This window comes from Crinia signifera, chromosome 9 (genome assembly GCF_055691185.1).
Source record: "Crinia signifera chromosome 9, ASM5569118v1, whole genome shotgun sequence".
Taxonomy (NCBI): domain Eukaryota; kingdom Metazoa; phylum Chordata; class Amphibia; order Anura; family Myobatrachidae; genus Crinia; species Crinia signifera.
In genome coordinates, this window is record NC_139225.1 from 24536210 (window position 1) to 24556513 (window position 20304).

General features: G+C 47.5%; 1 protein-coding gene across 1 annotated transcript in view; it reads right to left on the bottom strand.

Moving 5' to 3' along the window:
- LOC146036812 (collagen alpha-1(V) chain-like) overlaps positions 1-10145 on the bottom strand; it is a 108931-nt gene extending 98786 nt beyond the window's left edge. Inside the window, exon 1 of the mRNA XM_083160685.1 lies at positions 9946-10145. Within this exon, the coding sequence (XP_083016811.1) occupies positions 9946-10003 (58 nt within the window). The 5' untranslated portion in view covers positions 10004-10145. The remainder of the gene's footprint in view (positions 1-9945) is intronic.
- Positions 10146-20304: the final 10159 nt, after the last annotated feature.

The following is a 20304-nucleotide window of genomic DNA, read 5'->3' on the forward strand; positions in this document are numbered from 1 at the left end:
GGGCGGGATGTATTAATATACATCGCCGCCCTTCGCCTAACAGCCGCTGTGATGCTGCCGCATATGCACTAACATATGCGGCTAGCATCGGGTTGCGGTGACGGAGACCCCTGCGATACCTGTGATGTGGTCTGCGGGGGTCTCCGTCACCTCCCGGCGGCTGCCAGCATCCCTCTGCGTCTCCTCCTCCCCCCTGTAGCCGGATGTCCTGCCGGCTGTGATACCTGCTGGGGGAGGAGGAGATCAGAGGAGGACGGGAGGGGGGGGTGGGGGGTGGGGGCGCGGACGGCGGCGAAAGAAGCCCATAGGCTTCTATAGGGTATGCCCTTCAATGCATTGACGGGGCAGCGGGTTTTAATACATAGGGAAATGCGGTAAAACTGGTGTTTTACCACATTTTCCCGTTAGTACATCCCACCCTCAAAAAGGAGAGTTAGAGATGTTTCTCATAGCAACCAATTAGATCATATATAGTATTATAGCATGGGTCTTCAACCTGTGGCCCTCCAGATGTTGTGAAACTACATGTTCCAGCATGCATTGCCACATTTTTTCCTATAAGAGCATGCCAAAACTGTCAGGGCATGCTGGGACATGTAGTTCCACAAGATCTGGAGGGCCACATGTTGAAGACCTGTGTATTATAGTATATTCTAGGGCAGTGATGACTAACCTTGACACTCCAGCTGTTGTTGAACTACACATCCCAGCATGCCCTTACTATTTAGCATGGCCAAATAGTAAAACTGTAGCACACAGGTCTTCAACCTGTGGCCCTCCAGATGTTGTGGAACTACATGTCCCAGCATGCCCTGACAGTTTTGGCATGGCCTTATAGGAAAGAATGTGGCAATGCATGTTGGAACATGTAGTTTCACAACATCTGGAGGGCCACAGGTTGAAGACCCATGCTGTAGCAGGACATGCTGGGATGTGTAGTTCAACAACAGCTGGAGTGTCAATGTTAGCCATCACTGTTACAGGTGAATGCTACCTACAATTTTGTGGATTTAGAGACTAATTTCAGATCTGACCGCAGGGCTGTGACTTTGCAGCGGCCAGCGCTCTGTTAAGATTCCGAACCGGCTATAGTGAAAATCCACCCAGCAAATCGCTCACTGTGCTAATAGATGTGTACCACTTCAAATGCAAATATGTCCAAATCCTGTTTTGACCACCACTCCCAGCGGGTTTTTTCTGATTTCTGATACGTCTGCGTTTTTCTTAGCACACCCACTAAAGCGGCCGGTTACCACTCTCAGATGCTTCATTCTGTCAATCACCTTGCTAACGTCAGCGAGTGAAGAAAGTAGCAGGAGTTCATTGCTGCTGAACATTGCGGCCCAATATGCATGTGCAGTCAATTGATAATCAGCCACCATGTGTCCAACCCAGCAAGCTACGCAGGTTCCTGGGTAACTGGACCCGGTGTAATGTTTTTAAGAAGCGGTTTCCACAGAGCAAAAACCTGGGTTGATTCTCCTTCCGGTGCAGAAAGCGGCTTTTTAACAACAGTGGAAAAGAAGTGTTAGTTGAAATCATTGAATGCATTTTCAAATAGGGTGAAAACACCTATGGCAACAGCGTCGTTACAAAAAAATGTCCCCACCCCCAAAGCCAGCACATCTACTTGTATGCGGTCCGGGTGCTCCTGCTTCCATTAAAACCGTCTCTCACAAAATGGCCACTTCCTCACAGCAGACAATTATTAAGGACGCAAGAGGAGGCCGCAGCCTTCTCTAGCATCCTCAGTAACGGCCTGCTGTGGGTGGGGATCCGGATGGTCGACAGTCATTAGGTTGACACCACTAGGTCGACATACTGCAAGGTCGACACGGTCTAGGTCGACAGTCAAAAGGTCGACATGGGGGTTTTCACTGTTTTTTGAACCGACATGTGCCGACAGGCGGTATTTCATACCCTACCATCCACTAGGGCGTGGTGGGAGAATAAAATAGTGTGCAGAGTGCAGCAAGCCATGCGAGGGGACCGCAGTGTACTTAATCCTGTGTCCATGTTGACTGTGTCCACATTCGGGTCAAAAACCGGTGAAAAACCTACCATGTCGACCTTTTGACTGTTGACCCAGACCATGGTGACCTAATGCTTATGTCGACCTAATGAACTGTTGACCTTGTCACATGTCGACCTTGCAGTATGGTTGACCTAGAGGTGTTGACCATCTTTAAGGTGTGTACACACGGGGGCAATTTTTGCTAATATCGCGGGCAATATGATCACTGAGCGACCATATTGCCCGCGATGGGAGTGTGCACCGGCGATATATCGCCGGGTGCGCGCTCCTGTTTTTTCCCCGTAGTGATCGCTGGTCGCAGGAACATGCTCCTGCGACCAGCTGATTTCCACTGCCGGGCTCCCCCCGGCAGTTTCTTTTTCATCAGCGACCATCTCTGGTTGCTGATGCAAACGGGATACTGAGCGATATATCGGACAGCGATATATCGCCCCGTGTGTAAACATCTTTAGGTCGACCATACTATCCATACCCTGTGGGTCTTGGTCATTTTGTGAGAAGCAGTAGCACAAAGCAGGGGGGCAAAAAGATTCTAGTTACACCACGTGTGAAAGAGATTTGTGAAACTCGCGGCCAATCTGAGTCTCTAGTTTAAACAGCAGAGTTCTAGCCGCGATCTACGCCCAGACATTGCATCCTATACTAACAAGTGAGAGGAGGCAGATTTATTAGGGACTGCGGCAGTTAGATAGATAAGCCATTACATGCATTTCTAAGGACCCGTCAAATAGTTATTGGATGACTTTAATATCCCAGCGATGCGGCTTAGGAAGCCTCGTACAGCGTGCTGCCTCAGCGCTCTGCACATCCTCCCATTCTCTCCCATTACTGGAAAGCAGTTTCACTGCAGAACACACTTTTTATTTTTCTCATTTAACTTGAAAGAGGCAGCAATAAAGCCAAGTGCATATTTCCCTTTGAAGTAAAGGGATGCTTGCCTCATGAGTAATCAGCACTTTAATATCTTTATCATTGTACAATCCTTCCACAAACACGCTGGCAATGTGGTTCGTGTTATGGAAGGGGAGACGAAGGCTGTGCACCAAATCCTGTTCTCCCCAAGGACATTGCTGTGCAGCTATCTGCAGATAGATGAAACTCCCTTTTCATCATTCACACAACTCTGACCAGACTCGGAGAGACGCGCATTCATCTGAGTACCACAAGGCGCTGCAGCATACTTACTGGGCCTTATTCTAGTTCACTCTTTCTGACAAAATCCTTCTTAGATGGAAAAAACCATGTGCACTGCAGGGGGGCAGATGTAAAATGTGCAGAGTCTAGTAGATTTGTGTGAGTTATTTTGTTTCTGTGCAGGGTAAGTACTGGCTGCTTTATTTTTACACTGCAATATAGATCTCACTTTGTAGTAAAACCCCACTAAATCTAATTCTCTCTGCACAAGTAACATCTGCCCCACCTGCAGTGCACATGGTTTTGTCCATCTAAGAAGGATTTTGTCAGAAAGAGTGAACTAGAATAAGGCCCACTGTGCTCTGGGTACAGAAATGAATGCCACGCGCTAGGAGAACCATGGAACAGGGTTGTGCCTGTCCACGCCGCTGTTTCTGAGGCATAAGCGGCTATGTTTGAGTCTTTTTCCGCCACACTTCCGCAACTCTTAGTACATAGCGCTACAAACTCCTCCCATTAGTAAATTGGTGCCTCTAACTGTGCAGGCACTGTTACTTGCCTACCCTCCCGGAATGGCCAGGAGGGTCCCGCAAATCATGTCCCCCTCCCGGCCCCCCAGGAAGGTGCGCAAGTCTCCCGCATTCTCACCACAACCCCTGCTCCCCCCTTCCCCGCGGAATGAAACTCCAAATTTCACGGGGAGGGGGCGGGGCTAAAATGACACAAATCCTGTCATTTTAGCCCTTCCCCCCATCCACAGACCTGTGAATTAATGCGACTGTCTGTCATGGGGGGCTTAGTGATGTCAGTCTTGTGCCTCCCCCAAAACATAGCCACATCCCGCCCACCTTTCACTTCCCTCCGGGCTTCTCCTGGAGAGGAGTTTTAAAAAGTCGGCATGTATGACCTGAGACCCCCACTACCAGATTCTGTAGATGCTGAAATACCACTTCAAGGGGTTTATTGATTGAGTTCTATTGAAGAAGGCCTGTTGCTACGGGCAACCAATTAGATTATATTTATTAACTTCTAGAATAGGGGTTCTCAAACTCGGTCCTGAGTTCACCTTTCCCAGGTGCACTCATTACTGACTGACACATTTTAAAAGACCCGCAGGTGGAGCTAATTATTTCACTTGTGATTCTGTGAGGAGACCTGCAAAACATGCACTGCGTGGGGTCCCGAGAAACGAGTTTGAGAACCTGTGTTCTAGAAGGTGCTACATAAATAAGTAGATTGCTGCCCTTGCGATAATTTATTGATTAATTGCGATGATCTACGTTATGGCTTCTGTATCAATAATAATATAAAGAGCCCCTAGTAACAGAACTCTACAACTGATGTTACACAATAGCAACACATTTAGCGTTTGTGCCGGCGGAGCAGGAATCTGGACGCGGGTGTGCCCGTGCCGAGTGGATGCATTCGGAGTAAACTGACAGCTCGTATGTCACCACATCACAGAGCAGATTTTTCCAATAACATGCAATAGAAGAAGCGCCAAGAAAACAATGTTCACACTATGGAATCTGTATATTAAATCCCGGTACTGCAAGTTCAGCTTGTAACAATGCCGCACATCTGGAGCAGCGGACTCAGAGGCGTAACAGCGGTGGCCACCTGCACAGACACCTGAAGATAGGTAAGAACATGGCCGCCATATCTGAAGCCATCGGAGCTCCGTTCTGGACGCCGGTGAAGGCGAAGCTTCCAAACGTATTCCACAACTGGGTAGAAATGTGAGTTACGCCCATCCGTCTGCTGACAATGTGCATCCCATAAGTCGGACAGTACAGCACGTCATGTTTGCGGTGAAGGATTTTGGGAATCGCAGCTTGTAACCCGGGACAACGTAGTGTTTCAGAACGCCTTATGAAACTGAACATCGCAAGAAGAAAAACGCGTATGATCATACCATGCGGGGAAAGCGATGTTCTTAGCGGGGCACAATTCTGACAGCTGTATTTAACGAGTTGGTCTCATTTACAGACAGTTCTAAACTCTGGCAAACGTTAAGTTCTTTCCCAAAAAACTTTTCATGGAACGACAGCTGCTTGGATCCGTAAATGATCATCCGATGGAGTTGGCTCAGCATTTGAAGAACAGTCAATGGACATTATGTACTAAAATGCAGATTTACAGACACAAAACTGAATTTAACAATGGGGGGAGAGAATATTTACCAGATGCAAAATCAGTGTCATTGCCTACAATTTACCGGGAAAGATCCTGGGAAAAATAAAACAAGTAACACTGCACTTGGAACAAACCATGCTGCCCTGCATGGGGGTGCAAATACATGTACCCAGGCCGTATGGACGGTGTAATGGTTAGCATTACTACCTCACAGCACTGAGGTCACGGGTTCAATTCCCACCATGGCCCTAACTGTGCGGAGTTTGTATATTCATCCCGTACTTGCGTGGGTTTCCTCTGGGTACTCCGGTTTCCTCCCACAATCCAAAAATATACTGGCAGCCTAATTGGCTCCCAACAAATTAACCCTAGCATGTCTGTGTGTGCGTGTACATGTGGTAGGGAATAAAGATTGTCAGCTCCACTGGGGCAGGGACTGATGTGAATGTTCAACTTTTCTTTTCTTGTAAAGCGCTGCGGAATATGTGTGCGCTATATAAGAAACTGGTAAAAAAAAAAAATGAAAATAATTTGTATGCAGGGCAAATACTGGCTGTTTTTGCATGTAGCCCACACATCCTGGGCAGCTTTATTTTTTTAGATGACAGTTTAGATCTGAGCTAAGAAACGCAGCTCGAAAGTGTAATCGTGGCCCTCACGTCTATTCACGATCCATAGTAAATGTGCCGCAAGGGTCTGGCGCGTCTAGTCCCTGGCGGTATACGTACGCAGCGCGGCAGTGATGAGCGTTGCTACATATATACTTTGGTATTTTTCCTTGGCTCCCAGCTCAGAATCAGCCGCTATACTAAAAGTCATGTTGCCAAAATATTTATATCACCCTGCAGACCGGAGATTGGACGGCTACATTATGCGGTACGGCCTCTAGGCAGTAGCGCTGCTCAGTCTGCCGCGCTCAGTGTTACGGTTACCTCTCGGCTGCATGGATTGGCTGCAGGTCCGGTATTTAAGCCATAAATAGAGAATGTTTAGTGATTAGATACTGGCTCAGTTTCTCCCACTGTTATAAACCCTGCACAAACTCCACCCACCTCTTCTCCTGCATAAACATGTGTCAGGTTCTCTGCCAATGGAGAGATCAGTCGCCAGTTGAGTGTCAAATTCTCAGGCCAATATATGTAAGTTCTAATACTGGGATCCCAATGTCTCACAGCCTGATTCAGACCTGCGATTTCACTGGCTGGGCGATTAGCGATAATCTGGCATGTGTACGGCTCGCAGTACGTATGTGCTGCCAGTGGCGTAACTAGCTTTTGGGCGCCCCCCCCGCCGTTAAAGGGAGGGCGCCCACCCACGCACCCCGCCGCACCACCCACCCGCCCGTCCCGCCGCACCAACCCTCGCCCGCCCCGCCGCACCAACCCCCGCCTTGCCGCCCATGCAATCCCCCCCATCCCCCGCAGTCTTACCTACGCTCAGTACGCGCTGGTCCCGGCTCCCTTCTTCTGCTATGAGGACCACCACAAAATGTCTGCCCCCATGCAGCAGACAGTTTCAGAGAACTTTCTGCTACATGGGGCGGACATTTTGTTGTGGTCCTCATAGCAGAAGAAGGGAGAAGGGACCAGCACGTACTGAAGACTGACAGGTAAAGACTGTGGGGGATGACGGCGGGGTGTAACTATAGCACTGCAGCCCCCGGCGCCCGCACATGCACAGCACCCCCCCCGCGGTCGCGGGGGCTGCAGTGCTATAGTTACGCCCCTGTGTGCTGCAATAAAATCCTACCCATGGGATAACATCTTCTGAAAAACTCGTGGGTCAAAGTACCGAACAGCCATCGGGGGGACTGCTGGGAAAGGAGTCCTGGACCCAGACAGAGATGGGGGCTCCAGTGACGTGTTTGCGGTCCCCGCTCAGCAGGAAAGGTTGTGTCTCAGAGACTGGCACATGCATGCTGTACTCTGGCCCAGTGCTACAGTCTACTACCAACCATAGTGGTTACTAAGCTGGCTAGAGAGGAATGGGCCCAGACACTAAATGCGCCCCTGCGTCACACACAGATGTACAAGTGTTGCATATCATATCCATCAGTGCAGCCTCCTGGTGCGACCCAGTCACATCCCATTGCGACCAAGACGCATTTTCAGCAAAAAAAAAAAATGTCAACGGAGTCTCAGGACACCTGGCGCATGAGGGTTCAGGATAGAAAGGTCTATAGTATATCAATAGAAAGTCAATAGGTCGACGCCAAAAGGCCGACATGCCCTAGTGACACAAGGTCATGAACATTGACAAAAGGTCAGCACAGGCTAAATGTCGATAGGAGAAGGGTCGACACATAAAAGGGTTGACGTGAGGTTTTTTGGAGGGTCTTACGTCAACACCTGAGGATTTGGACCAGCAATTAGTGTAATTCGGAACCTCAAAATCGAGACACTGTACTGTTACTAATTAGAAAGTATGAAAAAGTCCCCAAAAATGGGAAAAAAATCTTGGCCTTGGGTCTTGTCCTAGAACAGGGGTGGCCAGACCTGTCATAAAGATCCACCAACAGTTCATGTGTCTCTATAGTAGGAATGAATGCAGCATGTGTGAAAATGTGACAGTTAGTAATGACTACATCTGTGCCCCAGCTAGATGGCCTGGGAAATGTGACAGTTAGTAATGACTACATCTGTGCCCCAGCTAGGTGGCCTGGGAAATGTGACAGTTAGTAATGACTACATCTGTGCCCCAGCTAGGTGGCCTGGGAAATGTGACAGTTAGTAATGACTACATCTGTGCCCCAGCTAGATGGCCTGGGAAATGTGACAGTTAGTAATGATTACATCTGTGCCCCAGCTAGATGGCCTGGGAAATGTGACAGTTAGTAATGATTACAGCTGTGCATTTCATGCATTCATTGTGAGTTTTGTTCCACTTTGGTAAACCTACAATAATAATTCTGCAGAATATTTAGGTGAACATGAGATGAGTACTAGAGCGAGAACAGGCCCGGCATTACTGATGTCCGGGAGATCCGGCTACTAGGAAAACCAACATGGTATTTATGTCTTTAATACTTGGGGAGAGTATCTTGGGAATGATAAGAATGTATCCTCTGCGCTCGTTGTGTCTGCAGTGACAATAAGAGTATTTACAAAGAAGACAAAAGGTTAATGGAGATGAGCGTACATAAAGGCCATCCATTATCAGGTGGATACACACGGATAGCAGCTGCCTCTGGGAAAACCTCATCGGCATCTCAGAAAGATTCCAGAGGTACATTTACACTGGGTGAGGAATCAACGGAATCAATGGCCGTAGAGACGGGCACCTGAGCAAAGCCCATCTGAATGACCGAGCTGTGTGTGTGTGTTCCCTACAATACACAAAGACGGACACACACACACACACACACACACACACACACACACACTAGTGTCCACTTTTTCAGCAGCCAATTAACGGTGTGGAATATAAGTTATTACAGGGTCTATGTCGACAGCCAATAGGTCGAGCACTATTAGTCGACAAGCAACAGGGTCGATGCATGAAAAATGCTGACACACAATAGGTCAACACAAGCAAAAGGTCGACATGGCAAGGGTTGATACCGGAAAAGGCCAACATATGTTTTTCATGGGGTTTTTGTTGTTTATGTCAACATTTGTCGACATGGTGCCCAATTAGTGAAACGTGCCCCCCTCGCATGGATCGCTTCACTCTAAATGTACAATTTCACTCTGTGTCAACATGGATAATGAAGTACAAACACGAACTTCAAAAAAAAGTGGTGTCGACCTTTTACCGCGTCGACCACTTGTGTCGACTTTTTGTCACAGTTGACCTAGTGCACAACTAACTTTTAAATCCGGGGAGAACATACAAACTCAAATTTAACAGGACCCTGGTCGGCACTTTATGCACCTGTGTACATACTATATTCGGGAAGAACAAAATGCAGAATTCAGGAGCCAGCTAGCTCAAAATAAGACCCCAAAAAATCCAAAGGAGCCAGAGACGATGTGTAGTGATCATTAGAACACCCAGCACTTTGTAAAACCCGTGCAGTTCCTCTTTCCTGTCTGAGGGGAGTCACTTCTAGCACAGTCTGGCCTGCAGCTCAGCACTGAGATACAGACCGCAATGTGCTAGAAGCATCAAATCAGAGGCCGACTCCCCAAGGCAGGAAAGAGGAACTGCATGGGTCGTGAAAAGTGTAAGGTGCTAGAAAGAACACTAATATGTGCATATAATAAATATCACAGAAAGGGCTTGGGATTTACTACAGACGCGAATGCCCCGTAGCAAAATAAACAGGTAGGAATGCAATCAAATGGTCGGTATTTTAAATCAGGGATGGGGAACCTTCGGCCCTCCAGCTGTTGTTGAACTACACATCCCAGCATGCCTTGCTACAGTTTTGCTATTTGGCCAATCTAAAACTGTTGCAGGGCATGCTGGGATGTCTTGTTCAACAACAGCGGGAGGGCCGAAGGTTCCCCCATCCCTGCTCTAGATAAACAACAGCACTTGAAAGAGGACAGGTGGAGAAGTTGCCCATAGCAACCATAATCTAACGATCATTCATCTAGTACATTCTCCCCTTGTTCTCTTTGATAAATCTCATCCACTATATAAACAAATAAGAAATAAAATTGACACCATCCACCCAGAACACTGTGAGCCCTTACCTTCCACATACATGGGATCAGCTTCAAAGCTACACACATGTTGAATATTTAGTCCCATGCAGCGGTTATCAGCTAGGCGTGCTACCGCAGCTGGACAAGAAAGGCCGGTCCCATGATGTACCGATTATCCCGCTCCTGGTGGCAACATCGAGGCGCTCCGTCTGCGTTCCTGGATGAATAACAGCCCGCATCGCTGAGGAGACCTGGGAGATAAAACAGGAGAATGACAAACACGCCGCGCAGGAGAGGGTTCAGCTGTGAAGTAACATGTATCAAAGCGCATCCTATACAATTATACGTAGCTGCTGACTGGTTGCCATGAGTAAATTCTCCACTCTTTCACAGCTTAATGAATAGCCCCCAAAGTAAGGCTGCCATCAGAAATTGTGGGGACTGAGAAAACAGGCAGGGCCCTCCCTTAGTGGCTCCTAACTGGCTGTCAGTCCACATGCTTTCGGCTGGAGCCGGTTTCAAAACACCACCAACTGCTACCGGCCCCTGCACCAGTTGCAATCAGTGGCTGACCCAACACCAATTCAGAGACACTGGAGTCCCCCGTCAGCCCCCTGTATGATCATTGTGCAATGATAAACTTTTATTGGTTCATTTATATTGTTAACTAAGTAACTTTTGAGAGAAAAAATAAAACTATTAGGGAAAGTCATTAGTGAATACATTTAGTATCCTCATATATAAACTTGGAAAAAAGTTAATTTACCCCCAACATGGCTCAATTTACCCACTGACTCCCCTTATCTGAGGCTGGTAAAGCGAAAAGCTATCCAACTAGGATGCAATCAATTTACCGATAGTCAAAATACCGACACATTTAAAATGCGGACATTCGTTATGCAGACATGGTCAAAATGTCCGGCACAGACAAAATACCGACATTTAAAATCTTGACTGGAATTTTTCTTTAAAACAGACTTGTTCTTTCTTTACCATCCAATTCGACATAGAGTTATTGGTGCGTACACACGGAAAGAGTTGGGAAAAAGATCTGGGCGTTCCCGACGGATTGAAAAGACCAATCGCTCAAATCGTTCCGTGTGTATGCACGATATATCGGACGATGCGCGTACCCGCCGGTTCTTGGTAGAGGTTGCTGATGTTTCCTGCTGCAGAAAGGTCAGCGACCAATCATTAGCGGTGTGTACCAATCGTTTCATGTGTATGCACGATGAAGGATTTGGTAAGGCTGATTGACTGGCTCCCTCTCCCTCCACCATTGTTAAAGATCAAGCGTTCATGTGTAATCGTTTGCTAAATCGTTCATCATTGTACAACAAATCGTCTGTGCAGGAGTTCAGAAGAAATTGTTAAAGACATTGAATCGTTGCCCAAATCTATCCGTGTGTATGCCAAGCGCACCAAGGCACTGTGCCGGAAGCAAAGGTACACGGAATACTTATACGCTGTCCATGTCGACCAATGTTGACGACACAGACACACACCCTCCCAAAACAACACATTGAACATGTCGGCATATTGAATGTCAGCATTTTGAACATGTTGGTATTTTGACTGTCTGCCAATGATTGTCAGCATTTTAAAGGTCAGGAAATCATACTGAACCGGGATACGGTCATTATGTCGACCCTATTTAGGTCGACATGCACTGGTTCAACTACTGAAGGTTGACAGGGTTTAGGTTGACACCTGATATAGGTCGACACCCGATATAGGTCGACATTGCTGGAATGTCGACAGTCAAAAGTTCGGCATGAGTTTTTCACATTTTCTTTATTGAGCCAACCTGGTTTTATATGTCCAACCATCCACTATGTGCAGTGGAAAAATAGCCGAAGCATGGCGAGCGCAGTGGTATAAGTTGGCAGTGTCCAAGTCGGCTATGACGACATTCAGGGAAAAAACATGAAAAATGATGTCCACCTTTTGACTACCGACCTACCATTGTTGACCTAATGAGTGTGTTGACCTTCCAACCCTATTGACCTTAGCCTTGTCGACCTATTTTATGTGTCGACCTAAGCCCTGTCTAACTTCAGTGGACTCAGTGCATGTCGACCTAAATTGAGTCAACTAAATGACCCATGACCAGTGAACCTGTCCAATCTTCACAGCCCTTTGTCACAGATGCATTCTTATCATTGCGTCTGGCAGGAGACATGCTGACATAAAGGCAGATGTTTCTTGTAAAGGCCCCCATACATTAGGCCGACATGTCCTAAGGACAAGTTGGACCCAATTCTCCTGAGAGTGCTCTCAGCCAATCAGAGGCCGGTTCGTCATTTGACAGGTTATTTTAAAATTATAATACCCGCCGCTGCCCATCCTGCGGCTAGCGTTCAGCACCCGCCGCACTTCTCATCACAGCCCGCTGCAGCAGCACCCAAGGTCGGACATGATCGTATACATGTGCAGCCTGTCCGGCCTCCTGATCCGATTTTGGACCGATTTCACCCAATTTATCGTCCCAAAGTGCCGAAATCGGCCCAAAATCGCATAGTGTATGGGCACCTTTACTTCTGTCTCCTATTTCCTTGCATAGGGCGAGAACATAGTAAATTCCTCTCATTCACTCTCCTCTAGAATTTAGTATATAATAATGACACAAGGGTAATTACTCTATAATAATAGAACACAATATAAAAGTACAGGAGTTGCAGAGGGAGTATCCACAGAATGAGCCTCTAGTTTGAAAGCGATTAAAGACTGTACATAGACAGACAGCTTGGACAGATGAAGGAAACAGCCTGTTCCTAGCCAGGGTTTATGGAGCAATAAAGTACCTGGGCTCAGCTGAGCTGTCTGACAATCTGTAGGAAGGACGGGGAACATCTGATTTCCATACCTGTCTGAACCTTATGTAACCTGAAGCTGGGCAGGGCTACATCAAAGCAAGAGACACCTACAGGGCTAGGATACTGGAAGGCAGCACTTCACTGTCAGTGATCTCTGTACTCCTAATTCCAAGCTTCTAACTCAGTGATTTTCAACCTTTTTCAATTCGTGGCACACCAAACACGATTTTAAAATCTGGCAACACACCATCAGACCCCCACAGGGAAAAATACATTGGCTCCCACAGGAAAAAAAAATTAAAAATGATCACTCTGGTCCACACAGGTAGCAAAAATAAAATACATTGGTCCTCACATGAAAAAAAAAATATTATATTGGTCCCCACATAAAAAAAAAAAAATCACATTGTCATTCTTAGAACACAAAGAAAATACATTGACCCTTAGATGAACACAGTACAGTCTGCGCCAGGCTAGTCTGCTTGAAGAACATACTGTTAGGTGAGACCTCATGCCAATGCCAGTTATATTTAGTGTGTAGTGCCACAGAGGTAAAAATGCCCTCATGTGATCACCATAAGAGTCACTGCCTAGCTGCCATTATGTTCAATTGGGGACAGTATATTGGGTACAAATGGACACCAGAGCAGCTCGTAACCTGTTAAGCTGGGTACACATATGTACAATTTCATTTTTCTTGCGACCGCTCGATCGACCGAATACACGTTCGACCGTCCAAAACATACGACCGATCTGCGCGTACACATATGTACAATTTTACTTGCGACGTCCGATGTACTCCCGTCCAAACAATCGCAAGAAAAAGATTGTACCACCGTACACACTCTCCCGATCTGGCTATTCGCACGATAAAAATGTACACAACATTATCATAATGGGCTGGATTAAAAGAGCATACCAAAACGAGGCGTGATCACAGAACAAAGAATCGTTCGTGTAGTACAGTGAATAGAGCCGTGACTATTCAGATCATTGCTAGCTGTACAGGATATACGTACGTACGTTTGTCTATCGGTGCATTTGGTCCTTTTTATGCGCTGATGGAGGGATGACGCAGCTAGTCAACACCCACATGGGCGTGCTGCTTTTGGGAGGAATGATCGCAGGAACGAGCTGCATATCGATCGAACGTGCGTACACATGTCACTTTTCTTTCGATATGGAGCCGTCCTGTCGGAAGAATATTAAGCAGCAAAGAACCTTCGACCGACCGACCGTGGACGGCCAAGAGCGTTTTTGGCCGTTTATCGATCGCAACGAAGGGATCGGGACTGCGTACATATATATACAATCGAACGGCCGTTCGTCCGCAGAACGGAAGAACGGCCCGACGATTGTACATATGTGTACCCAGCTTTAGTCGTCTTCTCTAAATCCGATTCTGCTTCTTAAGCAACGAGCCCTTGATCCCGGGACTGGCCATAACCCCACCAGTAAGAGAGAGGGAGCAGCAGCTGCCGACCAATGATGATTAGCAGATGACAAGAGAAGGAGGGGCCAGCATCCAGATCTAGACCCACTGATACTGTAGCCACCATAATGGCTGTACAGCAGCTGCGCAATGGGCCTCCGCTCTGTCCAGTAGCCACCACAATGGGCCTCCGCTCTGTACAGTAGCCACCGCAATGGGCCTCCGCTCTGTACAGCAGCCACTGCAATGGGCCTCTGCTCTGTACAGTAGCCACCGCAATGGGCCTTCTCTCTGTCCAGTAGCCACCGCAATGGGCCTCCTCTCTGTCCAGTAGCCACCGCAATGGGCCTCCTCTCTGTCCAGTAGCCACCGCATTGGGCCTCCTCTCTGTCCAGTAGCCACCGCATTGGGCCTCCACTCTGTACTGTATCCACCACAATGGGCCTCCGCTCTGTCCAGTAGCCACCGCAATGGGCCTCCCCTCTGTACCGCTAGCAAAATACAGGAATATATTTAAGATGCAACCAGTTACTGTATAATCCCTTGGCTGGGATCTGGTCGAAATGTCAATGGTCGACACAGTAAAAGGTTTTAAATTATAATTTTTTTTAAATCCGACATTACTTTTTGATCAAAGTGGGCACAAAGAGAGAATATAATCGTGACCGTACCATAAGGAACCATGCGAGGGAACACACCACACTAACAAATGTCAACATAGACAAAAAAAACATGAAAAACTTGTGCCAGTCTTTCCCGGTGTCGACCTTTGCCAAGTCGACATTTTGATTGTGTCGACCTTTCATCAATGTTGATCTTTGTCATGAGTCGACCTATTGACTGTTGACTGGGTTAGGATGCCCCCTCTGTATATTTTGCACAGTTTATCGAGCGCTTAAGATGCCACCCGCCACCCGTCCAAACCCGATTGCCCTCGGGAACATGTGTAACAAGAACACCATCTCTTTGCATGCCTCCACTAGCAGGAGAAAAATGACTTTTACTTGCGAGCGCTGCGATGACGCGGGGGCGGGCGGTGGACATCCTGTGATATCAGCCGCACCGCGTACCCAAGGAGATGCCCATAAAACGCTAGGCATTCCCATGGTACACCGCCCTCATCCTCCCTCGGGCCCTTCCACCCCCTTTTTTCACGCATTCAATTCTCTATGGCAAATCATGCATTATATGTAATCATAGAGCTAGCATTATTTTAAAAAATAATTGGAAATAAAAGTTAAGTTTTACTTCATTCATCTAACACCATCATCATTTACTCAAAAGTGTGCCTCCAAAAAGGAATCCTTTCTGCGAACAGTGGCCCTCTACTTGTGGACCACTATTTCCTTGTGTTTACGTATACTAGAACTTGATTCCTGGGGGCAACTCCAACACTAAATACTGTCTATATTTGTTAAGACTCATTAGTATTCAAGTTGGTTCCATAACTACATTCTAACCAAACTCTTTGTCCTGTGCAGGGTACTATTTCTATTTGCTGCCCTTCCATCCCCGCAAGGAATGGCCCGGTAGCCGTTCATTGCCGGGGTCTTCACATGCTCAAATACGTGCTTGTGCAGCCCCCAAACATCGGAGAGAGGCCAAACTCGCCCCGTTCCAAGTGAACAAGAATCAGGCCCATAGACAGCCAGTTACAGAGCGTGAAGTCAGGTAGTTCTGAGAGTGAGCTGTGAGCTGTCCAATAGGAGCCAGCCATCCTGTGAGAGAGAGAGACACGGAGACAGCGTGCGGACCCAGCAGACCACTCCGCTCTGTTACACATAACACATCCCTCATGCCGGACTTCTGTGTTTATCCTTCTTTTCACATTTTAAAATGTTGTGTAAGATAAACTAGGCGGCCCCAGCAGAAGGGTTCCCAGTCCAGCTGGCTGAGATCATCATACAATATAACAAGGCGTAGTGGTGTGGTCCGACAGCATACGCCACGTCACCCCAATATATTCCCTTACACTCAGATATGCAGAGGCTCATAGATCTGTTCTGATTTTCCTCAATCTCCTTCATGCTGGAATACCTGGGACACGTCAGGATAATGACAGTGCGGGACACTAATCACAATGCAGCCATGTATAGTGTATTAAGATACCAGTGTGCAAGCTTAGCAGTAACTTACCGGTCATGGTACTCACCTGCTCCTGTTGGGCACAATAGGAACTGGGCTACTTGCCAATCAGAACAATGCACAAAGCACAGGAAAGGCCCATAGTAACTACAGGATATTGTGAATAATAAGAAAGGGGCCTCTGAGTAATATTGTCCACAATATCGTGTAAACTCAATATCATTAACGATGCGCCATTACCGACGATTGAGGTCTTCTGAACATGTAGGTCAATATGGCTATATAGCCAAACGACCCGACACGCATGTTCAGCTGGTCCCGACGACACCACTGAATGATATCGGCATCCAGTATGGTTCAGTGTGTACATGCAATATCAGGACCCGTGGCCGATATTGTTAATTATATTGACCGCGGCCCCAACGTTTAGTGCGTATGGGGCTTAACAACATGGATTACAGCTGAACTGTAATACACACAAGTAACCCTGCTGCAATGTACTGCACAACTCTTCCTGGTGTACTGTACTACCCAGCTAACCTCGCTGCACTGCGCAACACACCTAACACTGCTGCACTACACATCTAACACTGCTGCACAACACACCTAACACTGCTGCACTACACATCTAGCACTGCTGCACTACACATCTAACACTGCTGCAATGTACTGCACAACTCTTCCTGGTGTACTGTACTACCCAGCTAACCTCGCTGCACTGCGCAACACACCTAACACTGCTGCACTACACATCTAACACTGCTGCACAACACACCTAACACTGCTGCACTACACATCTAGCACTGCTGCACTACACATCTAACACTGCTGCAATGTACTGCACAACTCTTCCTGGTGTACTGTACTACCCAGCTAACCTCGCTGCACTGCGCAACACACCTAACACTGCTGCACTACACATCTAACACTGCTGCACTACACATCTAACCCTGCTGCAATGTACTGCACAACTCTTCCTGATGTACTGTACTACCCAGCTAACCTCGCTGCACTGCACAACACACCTAACACTGCTGCACAACACAGATAACACTGCTGCAATGTACTGCACAACTCTTCGTGGTGTACTGTACTACCCAGCTAACCTCGCTGCACTGTGCAACACACCTAACACTGCTGCACTACACATCTAACACTGCTGCACTACACATCTAACACTGCTGCACTACACATCTAACACTGCTACAATGTGCTGCACAACTCTTCCTGATGTACTGTACTACCCAGCTAACCTCGCTGCACTGCGCAACACACCTAACACTGCTGCACTACACATCTAACACTGCTGCACAACACACCTAACACTGCTGCACAACACATCTAACACTGCTGCACAACACAGCTAACACTGCTGCAATGTACTGCACAACTCTTCCTGATGTACTGTACTACCCAGCTAACCTCGTTGCACTGCGCAACACACCTAACACTGCTGCACTACACATCAAACACTGCTGCACTACACATCTAACACTGCTGCAATGTACTGCACAACTCTTCCTGATGTACTGTACTACCCAGCTAACCTCGCTGCACTGCGCAACACACCTAACACTGCTGCACTACACATCTAACACTGCTGCAATGTACTGCACAACTATTCCTGATGTACTGTACTACCCAGCTAACCTCGCAACACACCTAACACTGCTGCACTACACATCTAACACTGCTGCACTACACATCTAACACTGCTGCAATGTACTGCACAACTATTCCTGATGTACTGTACTACCCAGCTAACCTCGCTGCACTGCACAACACATCTAACACTGCTGCACTACACATCTAACACTGCTGTAATGTACTGCACAACTCTTCCTGATGTACTGTACTACCCAGCTAACCTCGCTGCACTGCGCAACACACCTAACACTGCTGCACTACACATCTAACACTGCTGCAATGTACTGCACATGTACTGCACAACTCTTCCTGATGTACTGTACTACCCAGCTAACCTCGCTGCACTGCGCAACACAACTAACACTGCTGCACTACACATCTAACACTGCTGCAATGTACTGCATATGTACTGCACAACTCTTCCTGATGTACTGTACTACCCAGCTAACCTCGCTGCACTGCGCAGCACACCTAACACTGCTGCGCTACACATCTAACACTGCTGCAATGTACTGCACAACTCTTCCTGATGTACTGTACTACCCAGCTAACCTCGCTGCACTGCGCAACACACCTAACACTGCTGCACTACACATCTAACACTGCTGCAATGTACTGCACAACTATTCCTGATGTACTGTACTACCCAGCTAACCTCGCAACACACCTAACACTGCTGCACTACACATCTAACACTGCTGCACTACACATCTAACACTGCTGCAATGTACTGCACAACTATTCCTGATGTACTGTACTACCCAGCTAACCTCGCTGCACTGCACAACACATCTAACACTGCTGCACTACACATCTAACACTGCTGCACTACACATCTAACCCTGCTGCAATGTACTGCACAACTCTTCCTGATGTACTGTACTACCCAGCTAACCTCGCTGCACTGCACAACACACCTAACACTGCTGCACAACACAGATAACACTGCTGCAATGTACTGCACAACTCTTCGTGGTGTACTGTACTACCCAGCTAACCTCGCTGAACTGTGCAACACACCTAACACTGCTGCACTACACATCTAACACTGCTGCACTACACATCTAACACTGCTGCACTACACATCTAACACTGCTACAATGTGCTGCACAACTCTTCCTGATGTACTGTACTACCCAGCTAACCTCGCTGCACTGCGCAACACACCTAACACTGCTGCACTACACATCTAACACTGCTGCACAACACACCTAACACTGCTGCACAACACATCTAACACTGCTGCACAACACAGCTAACACTGCTGCAATGTACTGCACAACTCTTCCTGATGTACTGTACTACCCAGCTAACCTCGTTGCACTGCGCAACACACCTAACACTGCTGCACTACACATCAAACACTGCTGCACTACACATCTAACACTGCTGCAATGTACTGCACAACTCTTCCTGATGTACTGTACTACCCAGCTAACCTCGCTGCACTGCGCAACACACCTAACACTGCTGCACTACACATCTAACACTGCTGCAATGTACTGCACAACTATTCCTGATGTACTGTACTACCCAGCTAACCTCGCAACACACCTAACACTGCTGCACTACACATCTAACACTGCTGCACTACACATCTAACACTGCTGCAATGTACTGCACAACTATTCCTGATGTACTGTACTACCCAGCTAACCTCGCTGCACTGCACAACACATCTAACACTGCTGCACTACACATCTAACACTGCTGTAATGTACTGCACAACTCTTCCTGATGTACTGTACTACCCAGCTAACCTCGCTGCACTGCGCAACACACCTAACACTGCTGCACTACACATCTAACACTGCTGCAATGTACTGCACATGTACTGCACAACTCTTCCTGATGTACTGTACTACCCAGCTAACCTCGCTGCACTGCGCAACACAACTAACACTGCTGCACTACACATCTAACACTGCTGCAATGTACTGCATATGTACTGCACAACTCTTCCTGATGTACTGTACTACCCAGCTAACCTCGCTGCACTGCGCAGCACACCTAACACTGCTGCGCTACACATCTAACACTGCTGCAATGTACTGCACAACTCTTCCTGATGTACTGTACTACCCAGCTAACCTCGCTGCACTGCGCAACACACCTAACACTGCTGCACTACACATCTAACACTGCTGCAATGTACTGCACAACTATTCCTGATGTACTGTACTACCCAGCTAACCTCGCAACACACCTAACACTGCTGCACTACACATCTAACACTGCTGCACTACACATCTAACACTGCTGCAATGTACTGCACAACTATTCCTGATGTACTGTACTACCCAGCTAACCTCGCTGCACTGCACAACACATCTAACACTGCTGCACTACACATCTAACACTGATGTAATGTACTGCACAACTCTTCCTGATGTACTGTACTACCCAGCTAACCTCGCTGCACTGCGC